Here is a 16,208-nt window from a genome sequence, read left to right as displayed (position 1 = left end):
ATGGCAGTCTAGGCTCATGTATATAAACAAGAGAAATCAATGATCAAAATCACAACCAGAGCTTAGTTAGTGAACAATAACCTTTGCTCAAATAAAATTTTACAATATTCTACAGTGAGTATGGATACTACTGTTGAAAGAGATGGACACTTTAGACAGCCTGCTGCAACTACAGACAGCCCAAAATTTATCTGGATCTGTCCTTCAGAACTAGCCAAGAAAATAGAGGAAGACAGGGAGCAATGGCTGCTCTTGGACACGCGCTCCTTCTCCCTCTACTCTGGCAAGCACATCGACAATGCTAGGAGCTTTGCCTTTGCTCCTATGCTAATGAAGCGTCTACTGAAAGGAACCGCATCACTCGACTCCCTGATACTGAGACTAACTGATACTTCTCTTCTAAGCAGCATTGGTGCCGCAGAGCGGATTGTCCTCTACGACAGCAACTCCACACCTTCAGAGACGAAAGCAGATCTTGTTAAATTGGTAGAGACACTGCAAGCAAGATTCGAAAACAAGCTAAACATCAGAGTATTACTAGGTAAGTCAGTACAGCGAATGTAGCATTGTTTATCTTGCTTTTGTGTACAATTTACTTTGGCAGTAGTCCATGTTTATCATATCTAACATTATTAGTATTGACCACAATATCAACACAGTCCATTGATTGTTTTCTCTTTTGGCTCTAGGTGGTATGGAAACTTTCCAAGAAGCATATCCAAGCCTTTGCAACTCTAGTGAGCCAAGCAAGGCCCTTTCTCCCACTCTGGCAACCCTCCCGACCTCTTCTGTGGACTGCACTGGCTATGACACTCCAGAGGGCACTCCAGTTGAAATACTACCCTTCCTTTATCTGGGGAGTGCCAAGGACTCCTCTGATCTCAGGATACTCAAGAAAATGAACATCACGGCCGTCCTCAATATCACAACATCTTGCCCGAATCACTTTGAGCCTTATCTTGAGTATAAGTCTATACCAGTAGAAGACACTCATCAAGCTGACTTGTTGTCTAGACTACAGACGGCCATTAACTTTATTGGTAAGGATACATAATTACCAGACACACACATCCAAATTTGATCATGCCTGCTTGTTAAAGTACAATTATTTATGCATAAAAGGACATAATTACAATTTCAGAGCAAATAACATAATATGTTATACTTATTGATCACATTAATTAAGCATCTTTCTCTTTTCCTTCCCTTCAGATGAAATCAAGAGTAAAGGTGGCCGAGTATTTGTTCATTGCCATGCTGGTATCTCACGCTCCGCCACTGTATGCATTGCCTATCTGATGCAGCACAAGAAAGTAACAATGACCGAGGCTTACAAGTACGTTCAGAGCAGACGGCCCATCATATCACCTAACCTTGGCTTCATGGGACAGCTAATGGTCCATCAGAAGAACTTGGAGTTACACTGGACAACAGTTAGCTCACAAATGACATGTACCACTTCAACTGTCACTAACACTCACGTGAACTGTCTCTCGTGTCAATCGCCTTCCCAAGCAACCAAGAACACTTCTTTTTTCGAAGAGAGTCTACCAACAGCAAACACAGAGCAGGTGTGTAGTTTCTCGGAGTCTTTGATACCGGCAATAAAGAACTTTGGAGCTACAGGAGTGAACTCTGTTCCGGTTAGAAAAGGATCACTCCCAGCTGCAAGCAGTAGGAGTAGAGATGGGCTGAGACTCTCGTTGAATGATGAATTCACACGTAGGAAAAGCACTACTAGTACTAATCAAGTCAGCCCTTGCAGAGTGGAAGCGAGCCAGCGTTCGTTAACTTTATCACTTAATCTTTCAACCACTTGTACATGAATCAGGTCCACAAATAACTCAGTTATTATTTATCATTACTTTATAATCAATATTACTTCTCTGTATGTAAAGGATCAATTATTATCACTACCTTGTGTATTTATTATCTTTATTATTATGTACGTTTGTTAAACTGTCGTTGTTACTGTTGTATCATAATCTTCAATCAGAATCAATTCACTAAAAATATATTTTTTTGAAAGAAATTAAAAGTGTTGCTCGCTGAAAATGAATTTTTACAGGAAGAGGTCAGTGTTTTGCACTTTGATGTGGGTAATTTTATTGAGATAAACCATGGTACAGGAAATTGAGAAAAAGGAAGTTGACATCATTCATTCCACCACATACCTTATCTCAGACAATAATTAATTTATGTGAAAATGGCTGACCTTAACCTTTCAACTGAGCAGGCTGAGCAGTCTGCGGTCCACCAAGACGTTAAGGAATACTATGGTAAATCTCTGGCCAATACTTCAGACTTAAAAACTACAGCCTGTTGTACAAGAATTAACAAAGGCTGTCTCTCAGAACGGCTGAGAACTGCACTAGGAAACATTCATCAAGAAGTTACTAGCAAGTACTGAAATAATTGCTATTAAGCTTTTAAAGAAATAGATGCATCTATAACTCTACATGCAATTAAAAATTGAGTTTGTTTGCAGATGTGAAGTGACATTAACATTCACACCTCATCTACTAATTTGTTCAGGTACTACGGGTGTGGTCTAGTTTTTCCCGAAGCCGTCGAAAAATGTCACATCTTGGATCTTGGGAGTGGCTCAGGGAGAGATTGCTTTGTCCTGAGTCAGCTTGTGGGAGAGACAGGATATGTGACTGGAGTAGACATGACAAAGGAACAGGTATAACTACAAAACATCGTTAACATATCCACTGCATGATAAGTGCATGGTGTCATCGATCACGTGTGTGATTGCGTAAGATCCTGTGTTTGTCATTTTGTAAAAATTTGACGTAATCAGAGCGAGTATACGCATGTATAAAACTAATGCGTTTCCTAGTTATTTTTGGTGCAGTTACAAACACGACTCGTTTGTGTTATGCAGTTCTTGCCCCTTGAAGAGGTAAAATGTTATTTTAGAAAACAATTTTCGTTTCATTTCTGCATTTTTCTAAAAAAATACTGTGGCTCCAGGCTATTGATATATAGCCCTTACCAAGAGCAATGAATTCATTTCTGGGCTAAAATTGAAACTGGATCTAAAGGTCATTGTTTTATGAGCTCATGAAAAGAATCACATGCTGTGCCTCAAGTTGTGAATATAATTAGATATCCTGTCAACCTCTGAATGACATGAGGGTGATGCTGCATATCCACACAATCACTTGGTTCCTGCTCTATTGTCACATGGATGTAGCAGCACATTTCTATACCATATATGGTTCCATATTATACTCTAACTAATAGTATTCACCTTTCTCTGTTAATTCAATTAGTTTATGTCATATGTTTTTACAAGGCTTAGGCGAGTTATTATTAACTTGATGATGATGCATACTAAAACTCAGCTTTATTGTGTAATAATATGAGTAAATAATTTAGTGTGCCATTCAGCAATGATAAATGAAACGAGAGTGCACTTTCTACTGTGAATAAACTAATGATGAAACATGAATGACATTTAGATGGAAAGAATGTGCTTTGCTGGTGCCACTGTATCACTTTAAACTGAAATGTAAGTGATTGCATTTAAATTGCATCAGGTTAAGGTTGCATTAAATAACACAATGGACTTGGTAAACTCCCTTTGGAGCCTAAGTGGTTAAAATGTGTCGCCCTAAATATAAATATTATTGGAAAATAGAATGCTCACTGGTAGATGACATTTTGAAGATGAAAGCATTGCAAGAGAGAGAGAGAGAGCAATTCTAAGAACCAGTGTCAGAAACAAGTAGATATACTTAGTTATTTACACTAAATCTTTTATCACCCTTGTTTTAGATTGAGGTTGCTAGAAAGCATGTTGATTATCATACAAGTAAATTCGGATATGGTTCGCCTAATGTGGTGTTTATTGAAGGACTTATTGAAGATGTGATAGAATTAGGAATCGAAAGAGACAGCATTGATGTGATCATGTAAGGAGCATTGTCATTGCTATCATTATCATTGCCATTGCATTATAATTAAGCATGAAATTGGAGCAGGGGGAATGAATTGGGAGTGGGGGGGGAGAACTTGAATGTTGCCATATGTATTATTAAATACTTGAAGCAATCAATCTTTATTTGAAATCATATTGATACTGATTCTGTTTTGAAGTTGATTAGTGCATAAAATTTATCATAAAACTCCCTCCTGTCCCATTCCTCTATCATGCACTGCCCCTAAGCAAAGGGAATATTCATTATGCATTATTATCATTAAGCGATACGTAGGCATTTAAGGAAAAGTATATAAGAACACCGAAAGTGTTTACATTCATGCATATATCAACTGATCACCATGGCAATGCACCCGCTGTATGTGTCATTGTGTATACATAGCCTTTTAGAATGTTGTTGATAAGTATCCTTTGTAATCATGACTGCCGTTTCCCACTCTTTTCCTACACTTAGTTCAAACTGTGTTATTAACTTGTGTCCAAACAAGTGGAAGGTCTTCCAGGGTGCATTTGCTGCACTAAAAGTAAGTTCGTTGCATCCTGTTTGATTTGTCTTGTTTTAATGTCGTTCTTACTGATTTGACACACTTTAGGCTGGTGGTGAGTTGTATTTCAGTGATATTTATGCTGATAGGCCTATCTCACAGGAAGCAAGAAGCAACAAGATATTACATGGTAGGAACATAATTTTTCAAAAATTGGGCCCAAGACTATGGGCTATTGCAGTACATGATGTTGAGCTAAATTTCATCAAAAATGAAAAAATAGAATTCTCTATTTTTATAATTTTTTCTGATACATATACATATTTTTATGCTATGCTTCAAGTTTGAGCTGGTTTTAATCAAGTTTGAATTTTTTATAAATTTTTGAAGTTACTCAAAAATTGGGCCAAAGTCCCTGTACTATAGTACAGGGTACTTGGACAAATTTCGCCAAAAATGACTAGGAGAGAATTCTTCATTTTTATAATTGTTTCTGATACATATACATGTTCTGATGTTGTGTAGCAAGTTTGAGCTGATTCTGATCAAGATTGGATTTTTTTATTATTTTTAAAAGTTGCTCCAAAATCAGGTAAAAGTCCCTGTACTATATATAGTACAGGGGTTTTGGCCAAATTTTGCCAAAAATGAAAATGAGAAAATTCTTAATTTTTATAATTTTTCCTGATGCGTATACATGTTCTTATGCTATGTTTCAAGTTTGAGCTGATTCCGATAAAGTTTAAATTTTTTACAAATTTTCAAAGTTGCTCTAAAACCAAAGCTAAATATCTCACTTCAACTGCTTTGGGTAAAGAACATGATTCATTATTTTAGCATTATTTTATTAACAATAGGAGAGTGTATCTCTGGTGCTCTTGAATGGAAGGAATTGATGTCCATAGCTCTTGAGGTCGGGTTTGCCCCTCCGGTACTAGTCGATGCTTCACCTGTTACTGTTCCTGATAATCCAGAATTGAGCTCATTGCTTGGTAAGAATATTTTGCAACAATAATAATAGCTCATGTTGATTTTTGGCATCAAAAACTGCGCAATGTCTATTATTTCATTCTCTATTGCCACATTGTTTGTACTTATCATAAATTAATATAATTTGCGGAATTAATTAGTTCAACCACAATCTAATGTAATTCAATGGTTGGTAGAACAGGTAATGCACTACACTACCGGTATGCAGTAACCTCTGTCCACCTATTATGGTAAATTATGCAATTATGGTGTAGTAGCAGATGTCCATTTATGTATGTATGTACATGTATCTAAGAACAGATCTACTCTTGATGTATGTACATGTACATGTCATGTGTAAGTGCGTGTGTGTGTGTGTGTGTGCATGGCTAAGGGTTATAGATACCATGTATGGCTCTACTGATGCATAAAGCCGTTTTGGTATATTTGTTAAGGTCAAACTCAATTCTGTTCTGCAACCTATCGACTATTCAAGACTAATCATCATGAGCATGACTCTACTCTGTCTGAAGAAATCACTTACAATGGTATCTGAACTAATGCATCACAATACTCACATAACATCATATGCCTATGCCCACTACATCAGGTACTATTGCAGATCATCCTAACAAGATCAAATTCTCACATGACATAGAATTAAAGGTATTGCTATCAGATACAATGACTTGTCATAATCTGTTGATGCTATGTTTATAGACAGGAACTCCACTTGTCCTTCCTGCTAGTGTGTCCCTCCTGATAAAGGAGAGTAGGTTAGGATCGCATTTCTCTTTTGCTCCATGGACAGGTCAATCATCTCCTTATCCTAGTCTGAGCTCATACTCTGATTTTAATCCGTTTCAAATTTCGGTTCCCTCCGGTTGTTGTGACAACAAGGAAGCCTCCTGTGCATCCAGTTCAAAGTCTTGTTGCTGAGACAACCGGGAGGATGTTAATGGATTATATACTGTTGATATAATAAATTATACTATGTGATGTTACATACAAATTATGCATAGCGTAATTCATTTTCATTATTATAATTTAGCGTGATATCATTATTATTATTTAACCATTTCCTTGTAATGATCTTTAAATAAAGCATGAGATAGTAGCCTAGTATATACACATGATCTTAATTCATCATAATCACTCTATGTTTGTCAATTGCTAATCAATGTGTGATGTGGGAGAGACACGTTGAATGTAACAGTTTATTTTATATTTTATTAAGGCAGTTATTATGATAACTTTTATTGTCCTAATGGTGACATTGAGTTTGTAATGCAGCATCATAGTTTCATCATTGAGCAAGAGTCAGTCTGCTGAAGGAGGAGAGAGAGGATTACAGAAGCAATTTTAAGAACACAAAATGATGGGGCTTTCTCATTCTGTTGTCATCTTGTTTCTCTTACTGTGTCACTTTTCCTCCAACACCGTTATTGGGATAGAGTATTACATCCATTCCCCTACCAGCCCTCAATCTTGTCCACAAAACAATGAAGAATGTGACAGCCTGTCTCATTACATTGGTAGCAACACTGATAGATACTTTGTCCCTGATACCACATTTGTGTTTCTTCCTGGGGTTCATCCCCTCAATGAGGTAATGATGATAGAAAATTTGCATAGTCTGACCCTAACTGGAGAGAATGCTACCATACATTGCAATGAAGCTGTAGGCATGTCATTCACAAATGTGACTTTACTTACACTCCATGGTATCACACTCACCAGATGTGGTATGAATATAGGCCCAAATGATTTCAACGACAGTGTATCTGTTTATGGTAAAACAATGTTTAATTTCTCTGTTGGTATAAACGTTGCTCTTTTTATCAACTACGCCTCTGATGTTATGTTAAGTGAAGTGACTATAAGCCAATCATTTGGGTACGGGCTAATAGCTGTTAATATGCTGGGTGACTCAACCATCACTCGGAGTCACTTTGACAGGAATAATCACTACTCTCTTGATAACTCTAGTTGCTACACCAACATTAGCTTATACTGCAAAGGAGGTAATGCTATTCTAATATACACTGATCTGCTAGAATGCCCTTCAACTCCTCTCCAATATTCGCTGACGATTAATGACTCGATTTTTGAAGGTGGAGTTGATGCTGGTTTAATATTTCAACCTTTTACGCTAGCTATAAAAAGGAATGACGTTGAGCTAATTGGAGGAGCTGGTCTGGGTCTCTTACTAATGCAGTCATCTTACGGTCTGGATGCTAACATTACCAATATCAATGCTACAGCGAACGCAGCGTTTGTGGGTGCCAATGTTTACATAAATGTATGGGATTATGTTGATAACTCCACTATTACAATAACCGATAGTAACATGACCTCTGGGAATGCTTACAACCGCTTCAGGGACATCCTTGAAGTGGCAGGAAGCTACACCATGGCCCCAGGATTCTTTTATCTGAATGGGATGATATCACTAGAGCCCGTGAGATATGAACCAGTTTGTGTGCCAATAAGTAAGTATGTCACTGATGTGTTCCTAGTACAAGACATTGAGGTCTCATTTAATGAAGCATCCTTGAATTCTGGTGGATTCATGTACATGTGGCCTAGATCATTCATGGATGTTCCCAGACACATCACAATGAGGAGGGCCAAAGCAGAGGGTAACAATGGAGACGCCACGTTCATTAACATATATGGCGGTCTACCACGTTACGGGTACAAATTCAAAGTATTTATTGAAGATTGTTACTTTGCGCGTAATTTTTATCGAAAGAGTGGCAACGGCTTAGAGACAAGCAGCCCACAGGTGCATTTAATTAATTCTGTACAGCACATTGAGTTCACCGACTGCCAATGGATCAATAACAGTGTCTCGGGTGTACGCCCATTGCAGTCTATACTTTTCTTCAGAGGAACAAATGAGTTTATAGGGAATAACGCTACCAATGGAGGAGGACTTAATGTAGAAGAAGGCACTATAGTTTATCTTGGTTCAAACTCCACTACAATTTTTAAAAATAATTACGTAGAGCAATATGGTGGTGCTATTTATGCACAGCTGGTCAGTTACATGTGTTTCTTTCAGATTGAAGGAGACCAGTTCTACCCTCGCGTATACTTTGATAATAATTATGCAAAACTAGCAGGAGATGCAGTATATGCTAACTTAAAGAACTGCATACTTCAGAATGGTATTTATGCTTCTGATGCTTTGGAGCTCTTTACGAACGTGATATCAAACTTTTCAGAGACAGATTTGAGTTCAACCTCACTAATATCAGCACCAGCTAGTCAGTTCTGCTTCTGCGATGAAGTTGGAAGCAGGGAATGCTCTGAAAATAATTATGAAACCAATGGTGTGGTACCTATAAGTGCTTATCCCGGTCAAGCTTTCACTATCAAAGTTCAAGCACTTGCTTACTCTCAATTTTTTTCACCTCAATACAGTAGTCTTGATGGTTTAACTCCCACTATAGTCACTGCTAGTATTGTTAATGATACAGGAGCTGCTAATTTAGGGCAATCAAAGGTTCAAAACATTGGCATTGGTTGCTCTGAGCTGACATATACAGTGAATTCGTTAGACAGAGTAACTCAGGTTATACTATCACCTCAAAACAGACGCATTTATGAACCGATTGTTCTTAATGTCACAATGTCTACTTGTCCAGTTGGTTTTGTGTTATCTGTTGATCGGCTAAAATGTGTGTGCGTTTCATTGCTAAGAGATAGAAACATTGAATGCAATACAGCAAAAAATACAATATCAAAACCTTCAAGTCTCTGGATTGGTATAGTTAATGCATCAGATGATGCAGATCATACATCAAATGTTGCTGTGGCTACTCCATTTGCTGCTAACTATCTTTCTGACGTTAACTTTGTAAATTTCAGTCTCTCTGATCCAGACGTACAATGTATGTACAATCATGCTGGTGTGCTATGTGGCGGCTGTCAGATTAACTATAGTGCAGTTTTAGGATCCAGTGAGTGTAGGAAATGCTCAAATACATATCTTTTACTACTGGTCTTCTTTGCAGTCATTGCATTTGCACTAATTGGGTTTATTAGTTTATTGAGGCTGACGGTCAGTACTGGGAGAATCAATGGACTATTGTTTTATGCCAATGTCATCAAATTGGCCAATTTTGACTTTTTCGAATTTCAGTCGCCGATGTTTGCCTTTTTTCAAATTCTAGTCGATTGGACGAATCTTGATTTCAGTTTCAGAACTTGTTTCTATGACGGTTTTGATCTTTATGCAAAAGCATGGTTCCAATACATTTTTCCGTTTTATCTCTTTGTTATTTTAGCAGCAGCAATGATAGGGGCTCACTATTCAACAAAAATAAGCAAAATCGTACCCAAGAACATAGTAGCTGTATCAACAACAATCGCCCTCATGACATTCACAAAATTGCTTCGTGCAAGTGCAGAACCGATTGCATATGCATCTATCAGGCATGTTAATGTTGATGGCTCTTCCCAGACAGTATCTACCTATCAAGTTTGGAGCATTGATGGTAATGTGAAATACTTTAGTCTCAAGCATGCACTGCTCTTCCTATTCTCACTGGGTGTGCTTCTTGGGATTGTTGTCCCATTTGCAATCATAATGTTCTTCTATCCATTCATCTGGTCCTTCACAGCACACGAGGGAACGGCATTCGAGAGGTTTGTGTGTTTCATTAGAAGACGTCTCTTTAAAATGAAGCCCCTATTGGAAACCTATGATGGACCTTACCATCCAAACTTTCGCTTTTGGACAGGACTACTTCTCCTACTGAGATTTGGTATAATTTTGCTTGCATTAGCTAGCCCAGTTGTCAGGACGACTGGAGTAACTGCAATCAGCATTATATTGCTTGGAGGGGTCTTAGCAAAGAGAATATACAATAATCTAATAAATAGAAGGGTCGAGTTTCTATATCTCCTAAACCTTGCAGCCCTACAGTTCACTCTACTGGTACTCAATTTTACAGAAGCGTCCGACGATGCTCAAGGATATGCTGTCAGTGCCTCTATCCTCCTTGCCTACCTCACGTTTGCTTTCACAACACTGAATGAGAATTGGACCCATGTCATAAAACCAAGGTTCAATAAACTGAGGGGTAGAAGTTTTGTCGAGGTTCCAGAAAATGATTATGCTGAGCTTAGAAAAGAAGAGCTTAAGAACATGGAAGCAAACTTTGATGAGGAGACAGTCAAGACGAATGCTTTCATTGATGTTGTGGATGCTCGTACAAAAGTCACGCGATCTGTTTTTAGTGTCGAAGAAAAGATAGAACAACTTAATGAGGGTCTATTAAAATCTAACAATACAATTTAAAAGAACAAATTAATTTTGATACAGGAACTAGTTTTTTGTTTTTTAATTAATTTTTTTTGAACAATTTTAACATATGTCATGGTAGATATTAGAGTAAATGAATGTCATTTAATATCTATGATTTTAATAACTTTTAAAATAACCACGCCCATAAAACATGGCCGCTAAAAGGATCCTAAAAGAAGGAGCTGGTTTGTACAAACCAAACGAGAGAGCTCTGGTGACAGTAACAGTAAAATGTTGGGAGGAAGAGACCAAAGTAACAGATGAGCCTTTTACCAGTAAAGAGAATCACCAAATAGTCTTAGGAGAGCCGGAAAATATACTTTGGTACAAGCTGGAGAGAACCATAATGAACATGAAGGAAGGAGAAGAGATTGAAGTGTTGCTAAATGTAAATGAAAAGGATATTTTATGCAGAATAGAATTATTGTCTTTTAAAAGGGGAGTCAATCAGTGGGACCTATCTCCAGATCAGAAGCTTATGCTAGCTAGAAATTACAAATCCAAAGGAAACGATCACTTTAAGAAAGGAGAATACATCATGGCGGCCATGTTTTATTCAAAATCGCTGAAATATATCATTAGTATAGGAAAGGATGGCAAAGAGGAATGCTTGGAACTGAAATTGGCTTGTATGGGAAATATGTCAGCGTGTCAGTTAAAATTGAAACAGTATCAGCATACAATTGCGAATTGTAGCAAGATACTTGTAAAACAACCTCACAATAGTAAAGCGCTGTATAGGAGAGGTGTGGCCTATTTTGCACTAAGGGATTTAGAACATTCCGAGATTGATTTATTGGAAGCAAAGAAGTTGGAGCCAGAGAGTAAAGCAATTGCTGGTCAGTTGAGAGAAGTACTTGTACTAAAAGAAGAAGCCGACAAACGATATCAAGAAACTATTAAAAGAATGTTCAGTACTTTTAATAGTGACCATGATTGATTTTTTTAATGTTGTATTACTTTGCTTTTTTAAAAGATTGGCTTGTTTTTAAAAATGCTCATAACTCGAAATTTACTTGTTGGAAACAGTTCAAACTTTCTACACAGCATAAGGACATCATTAGGTATCAGAAAATGTAATAAAAATTTGGGGTGTTTCCAGAGCCATTTTTTAGAAAAAAACATGGGCTATATAGCCTTGGGTGTTTTTCAAGAAATGACCCATTTTAAAAAATAGCCATAACTTAAAAATTTTTTATCAAAATCAACTCAAACTTTCCACACAGCATAAGGACATCATTAGGTATAAAAAATTTAATAAAAATTTGGGGTGTTTTGGAGCCATTTTTTTGGAAAAAACATGGGCTATAGCCTTAGGTATTGGCTTGTTTTTAAAAATGCTCATAACTCAAAAATTATTTGTCAAAAACGTATAATAATATTAAGTAATAATAATAATAATAATAATAATAATAATAATAATAATAACTTTAATTATTAGATAATTGAAAATAACCATAACAATAAAAATATAATTATTTGTATTTAAAACTATTTTGATAGCATCTATTTTTATTACATTGTGTTCCTAGTCAAGGCTGTTCCATAGCCTCTTCTCTGACCTCTTAAGTCACGATCCCTTTGAAACAATCTTGCAGGCAAATGACGAATACTCCAGCTTTTATCATCAAGTTCTGCCTCATTTTCATCTCCTCCTTCTCTGATAATTCTAAGTTGATCCTCACGCTGATCTTCTTCAAGCTTTCTAGGATCATACAAACTGAAATAAGCATTGGCATGCCTAAGCTTATAACGAGCAGAGCGAGATTTAAAAGTTAGTAACTTTAAAGACAGCAACACTACTACATAAAAAAATGGTATGTAGATGAGGACCACTTGTACACTAGCAATAAGATCAGAATATTCCTGGTCAGTCATATACTGAGTTGATGCGAAATTGTATAGACTCATACCATTTATCAACGCAAGGTCAGCAAACATGAGAGTATCCAAGACATTGTAAAATTTCTTTTGATAGGGCTGAAAAACTGCATTAGCTGTGAGCATAACTAAAACCAGTATTTCCAGTAACGAATACATAGCCATTGCGGTTGTTGCAAAGGCAAAAGAGGCAGAACTCAGCAATCGATACAGAAAAAAGAGACCAGCAAAGAACCGCATGTTGTCCTTGAAGCAACTCTGGAGTGAATCTGATATAGGCTTAGTGATCAAGCCTAGTTTCGTCAGCATTGAGGAGAAACAGCTACAGCAGCAATGCCCTTCTTTTTCCTGGATAATGTGTTTATCGAATAATAGTTTTTTTACCATTAAGTAAATAGGATGAGCTATGAGAACGAAAGGAAGCAACACTGCATAAATTATGACAAGGATTGCTGGTATAGCATAATACAAGTGGTCGACACTCAGGAAAGAAGTAGTTCCTGAAAGAAATACAACTTTCTTATCACAATTATTTGTTTTGCTACATAACTCGACACGGGTCAGAATTTGAAACGAAACCTTTGTTATTTGAGAGTATGTTATTATCATAAGTGTAGTGATACCATGGACTATGGAGTAACGGCCATCAGCATGTCTTCTACCTAAGCATGTCCTCAATGGCTTGCAGCATTTCATTAAGATGTAGAGGCAGAAGAGCAAGAATAGCCCATAAAGTGATGTCACATATTTAAATGCCAATACATCCAACACACTCATTCCATTCCACATGCAGAAAGACAGTTTATCATGTCGGAAGAAATCAAGATTTAAAAATCCAAAAATAAACCAATATATTTCATTCAAAGTGGATACAACTTTAGGCGGATCATAGCTACGAAAGGCTGTGACTTGAAAGAAATCCAGGACTTGAGCAAACAATATAAATGAATTGACAGAACCAGAAGTCACACTAACATCAAAATAAATGACAAATATGAACAGTAACGTCAGTGGCAGTAACTCAGAAAGGGCATAATAAAGAATTCCAAGATAATCATTTTGACATTCTCCACATATGAACCTTGTGGAATGATAGTGGACACTGTAGTTAACAATGCATTCTCCACAAATCTGTCCTTTCCTGTACTCATTGCAAAGATTGTCTTCTAAATCATCACATGTTGATGGCAATGTTATCAGCCCATTGTTTGTAACATCTTTATAGTCACAGTATCCCAGTGGACACTGAGCAGTGAAGAGTGTGCCACTCTCATTACAGCCAGCCCAATACCCAGTCTTTAAAATACCACTGCTTGAATTGCAAGCCACTATGCCAGGAATAGGTTTCTCACTGCTCACCGAACACACGCATTTAGAGTTTTGTTCATCATCATTAATAATGTATCCAGGAGGACAAGATATTAATGTTACATTAAATTTCACTCCTAGCGAACGAGCATTAATAGTCTGTAGTACCATGCTAGTGGTTGTGTTAACTTTACCATTAATGGCCATTTTATAATCTTCAGATATGTACTTGTACTGGCTCTGTATTTTTGTGTTATCATCGCATGTTGCAAGCAGAACTGTGTCAATGTTTTGATCCATATCATCGGTAACATTAATGTTTAATTTGTATATGATTCCAGGTGAGAATTCCTGACTAGTGTTATCTATGTTGATACGTTGGGCTGATGTTGATATAACGTTTGATGAATTCAAACATGGACTTTCAAAATGAAAAGGCTTCCTTAAAAAATAGTCATGCGAATTTTTCACTTTGTCATATTTTGTGTCATCTGTACAGGGTCTGAGCGATTCTGCATATATTGCTTTACCATATATAGCAGAGTTACTAATAAAGCTTATATTTGAGTCATTTTTAAAACGAATGAAGCACCTTCTAGAATTAACAAAATCCAAGCTATCACTAGAGTAGTAATAGACAGCTCCCCCAACATCAGATGCATTATTGCCTCTGAAAATAATGCTAGAATGGTTCTCCACAATGATAGAGGCAAAATTTATGAGCATTAACCCTCCTCCTCTAACTGCAGAATTGTTTGAAATATGAAGTACTGAATCAGAAAGAACTTTGATATCCCCAGTTAAGATGTGCAGCCCCGAGCCATCGTTATTAGAGATTTCTATGTTGGATGACAAATGAATTGAAAAGGTATGACTTGATATTATACCGCCATTGGAAAAGTTCAATCTACTGTCAAATTTGAGGTAATTTCTCACAAAACGACAATCACGAAAAGAAGGTGTAGGTAAATACCCATCAGAAATGAGCGACCAGTCCTCAGGGAAAAGTACAACAGCTGCTCCAATCTCAGCAGAATTGTTACTCCAAATGCAGTCCCAAAAGTCAATCTTGTTTTGTAGTTTAATTCCAAAGGGCATACGTGTTGAATAAACTGATACTCCACCACCATACTCTGCTGTGTTGCTATCAAAGGTAGCATCAGAGACATTGATCATATTATTATAAGCTTTGTTAGAATCAAAAAATCCAATCACTAAGCCTCCCCCTCCACCTTTATATGCAGTATTATTCTCTATAAGAATATCATCTTCTATTACTACTGTGTTGTTACTTGCACAGTCATCTATATTCACTGATACAGCTCCACCAATTCGAGCTTCATTGTCAATAAAGCTACAATTCTCAATATAGAAACTATTTCTTGAAGCATTCCCATTTAATTGCAAAGAGAGGCCTCCACCTCGACCAAACGGCTTTAAAATAGGCCCATTGTCTGTAGTGTAAGTAATCGGAGCATCTGAAGGTGAAAGCGATGCTCTGTTCCCTTTAAAAGTGCAACCAGTGATAGTGTAGCTGTTGTCAGAGGAATAAGGACTTCCTTTTTTGTCCGTCATGCATTGTGTGTCAAAACCAGGTGAACATGATGAAAACTCAACATAGATTCCGCCTCCACCTATATATTGACCCATGTCGTTATCTGGAACTCTGTTATTTTCAAAGGTGCTGTTCTCTATTAAAACGCTGCCATTGGTATCCACTAGTACAAGGCCAAACCCAGGACTATCAATAATACTTATGTTGCTAATAGTCACATTGCTACTGTTCACAATGTGTACAGCAGATTGAAAGGATACACTTTTATTATATGTGGTATCATGAACAAAGCCACAATTGGAGAAAGTGACCTGCATGATACTTAATTCAATGACTCTTTCCAGCTTAAAACCAACAGTGCTGTCACACTGGATAATGGTACTACCATTAGAATCACCCTCAATCAGTATATCTGATACACCACTCACAGTAACACTGCTGTTGACCTCCTGCTTGCCTGATGCTATCATAATGGTTACATTATTACTCTTAGTACCATTGAGTGCATAGTCTAATGACTGACATGGCTCATTTTCTTCAGATAGACAATCCTCATCATCGTGCCCTAATTTATCATCCACATAAATGATGTGTGTTTCAACTGCTAGCAAAAAGATACTCAAGATAAGACTAAGAGTCAGAAATATTGCACAACCTAATAGTAGATATATCAACATAAAAACTATAAATGAAAGAGCTGTTCTTACCTGAGATCATAGTGAGATGAAGGCTGTTTACCGCCAA

At 37.1% G+C, this 16,208-nt stretch overlaps 4 protein-coding genes across 4 annotated transcripts; 3 read left to right on the top strand and 1 right to left on the bottom strand.

Moving 5' to 3' along the window:
• Positions 1–32: 32 nt before the first annotated feature.
• On the top strand, positions 33–2,015 carry LOC100637025 (dual specificity protein phosphatase 2-like). The gene is made up of 3 exons (XM_003383298.2): positions 33–541; positions 690–1,040; positions 1,213–2,015. The coding sequence occupies exons 1-3, from the start codon at positions 121–123 to the stop codon at positions 1,824–1,826; spliced, it is 1,386 nt and encodes a 461-aa protein (XP_003383346.1). The 5' UTR covers positions 33–120; the 3' UTR covers positions 1,827–2,015.
• A 72-nt stretch (positions 2,016–2,087) lies between these two features.
• LOC100636899 (arsenite methyltransferase-like) lies at positions 2,088–6,510 on the top strand. Its single transcript, XM_020003941.1, has 9 exons — positions 2,088–2,403; positions 2,536–2,686; positions 3,787–3,923; positions 4,404–4,473; positions 4,543–4,624; positions 5,292–5,426; positions 5,859–5,951; positions 6,014–6,069; positions 6,124–6,510. Exons 1-9 carry the CDS (start codon positions 2,207–2,209, stop codon positions 6,340–6,342), a joined length of 1,140 nt encoding a protein of 379 aa, XP_019859500.1. The 5' UTR covers positions 2,088–2,206; the 3' UTR covers positions 6,343–6,510.
• Positions 6,511–10,857: 4,347 nt separating this feature from the next.
• LOC105316046 (70 kDa peptidyl-prolyl isomerase-like) lies at positions 10,858–11,696 on the top strand. The gene has a single exon (XM_011410842.2). It carries the CDS (start codon positions 10,872–10,874, stop codon positions 11,658–11,660), a length of 789 nt encoding a protein of 262 aa, XP_011409144.1. The 5' UTR covers positions 10,858–10,871; the 3' UTR covers positions 11,661–11,696.
• A 486-nt stretch (positions 11,697–12,182) lies between these two features.
• Positions 12,183–16,206, bottom strand: LOC109587684 (uncharacterized). Its single transcript, XM_020003907.1, has 2 exons — positions 16,172–16,206; positions 12,183–16,119 (listed from the first exon to the last, which is right to left on the bottom strand). Exons 1-2 carry the CDS (start codon positions 16,179–16,181, stop codon positions 12,236–12,238), a joined length of 3,894 nt encoding a protein of 1,297 aa, XP_019859466.1. The 5' UTR covers positions 16,182–16,206; the 3' UTR covers positions 12,183–12,235.
• Positions 16,207–16,208: the final 2 nt, after the last annotated feature.

Source organism: Amphimedon queenslandica, unplaced genomic scaffold, assembly GCF_000090795.2.
Source record: "Amphimedon queenslandica unplaced genomic scaffold, v1.1 AMPQUscaffold_13513, whole genome shotgun sequence".
NCBI classification, from domain to species: Eukaryota; Metazoa; Porifera; class Demospongiae; order Haplosclerida; family Niphatidae; genus Amphimedon; species Amphimedon queenslandica.
This window is presented reverse-complemented; position numbering and strand designations above follow the sequence as displayed.

What these genes read in the sequence shown, in the direction of transcription:
- LOC100637025 (XM_003383298.2), top strand. Translation starts at nt 121, where the DNA reads ATGGATACTACTGTTGAAAGAGATGGACACTTTAGACAGCCTGCTGCA. An exon ending in AAACATCAGAGTATTACTAG is followed by an intron (nt 542 to 689) that starts GTAAGTCAGTAC and finishes TTTTGGCTCTAG; the next exon opens with GTGGTATGGAAACTTTCCAA. An exon ending in GACGGCCATTAACTTTATTG is followed by an intron (nt 1,041 to 1,212) that starts GTAAGGATACAT and finishes CCTTCCCTTCAG; the next exon opens with ATGAAATCAAGAGTAAAGGT.
- LOC100636899 (XM_020003941.1), top strand. Translation starts at nt 2,207, where the DNA reads ATGGCTGACCTTAACCTTTCAACTGAGCAGGCTGAGCAGTCTGCGGTC. An exon ending in AAGCAACAAGATATTACATG is followed by an intron (nt 4,625 to 5,291) that starts GTAGGAACATAA and finishes TATTAACAATAG; the next exon opens with GAGAGTGTATCTCTGGTGCT. An exon ending in CACATGACATAGAATTAAAG is followed by an intron (nt 6,070 to 6,123) that starts GTATTGCTATCA and finishes CTATGTTTATAG; the next exon opens with ACAGGAACTCCACTTGTCCT.
- LOC105316046 (XM_011410842.2), top strand. Translation starts at nt 10,872, where the DNA reads ATGGCCGCTAAAAGGATCCTAAAAGAAGGAGCTGGTTTGTACAAACCA.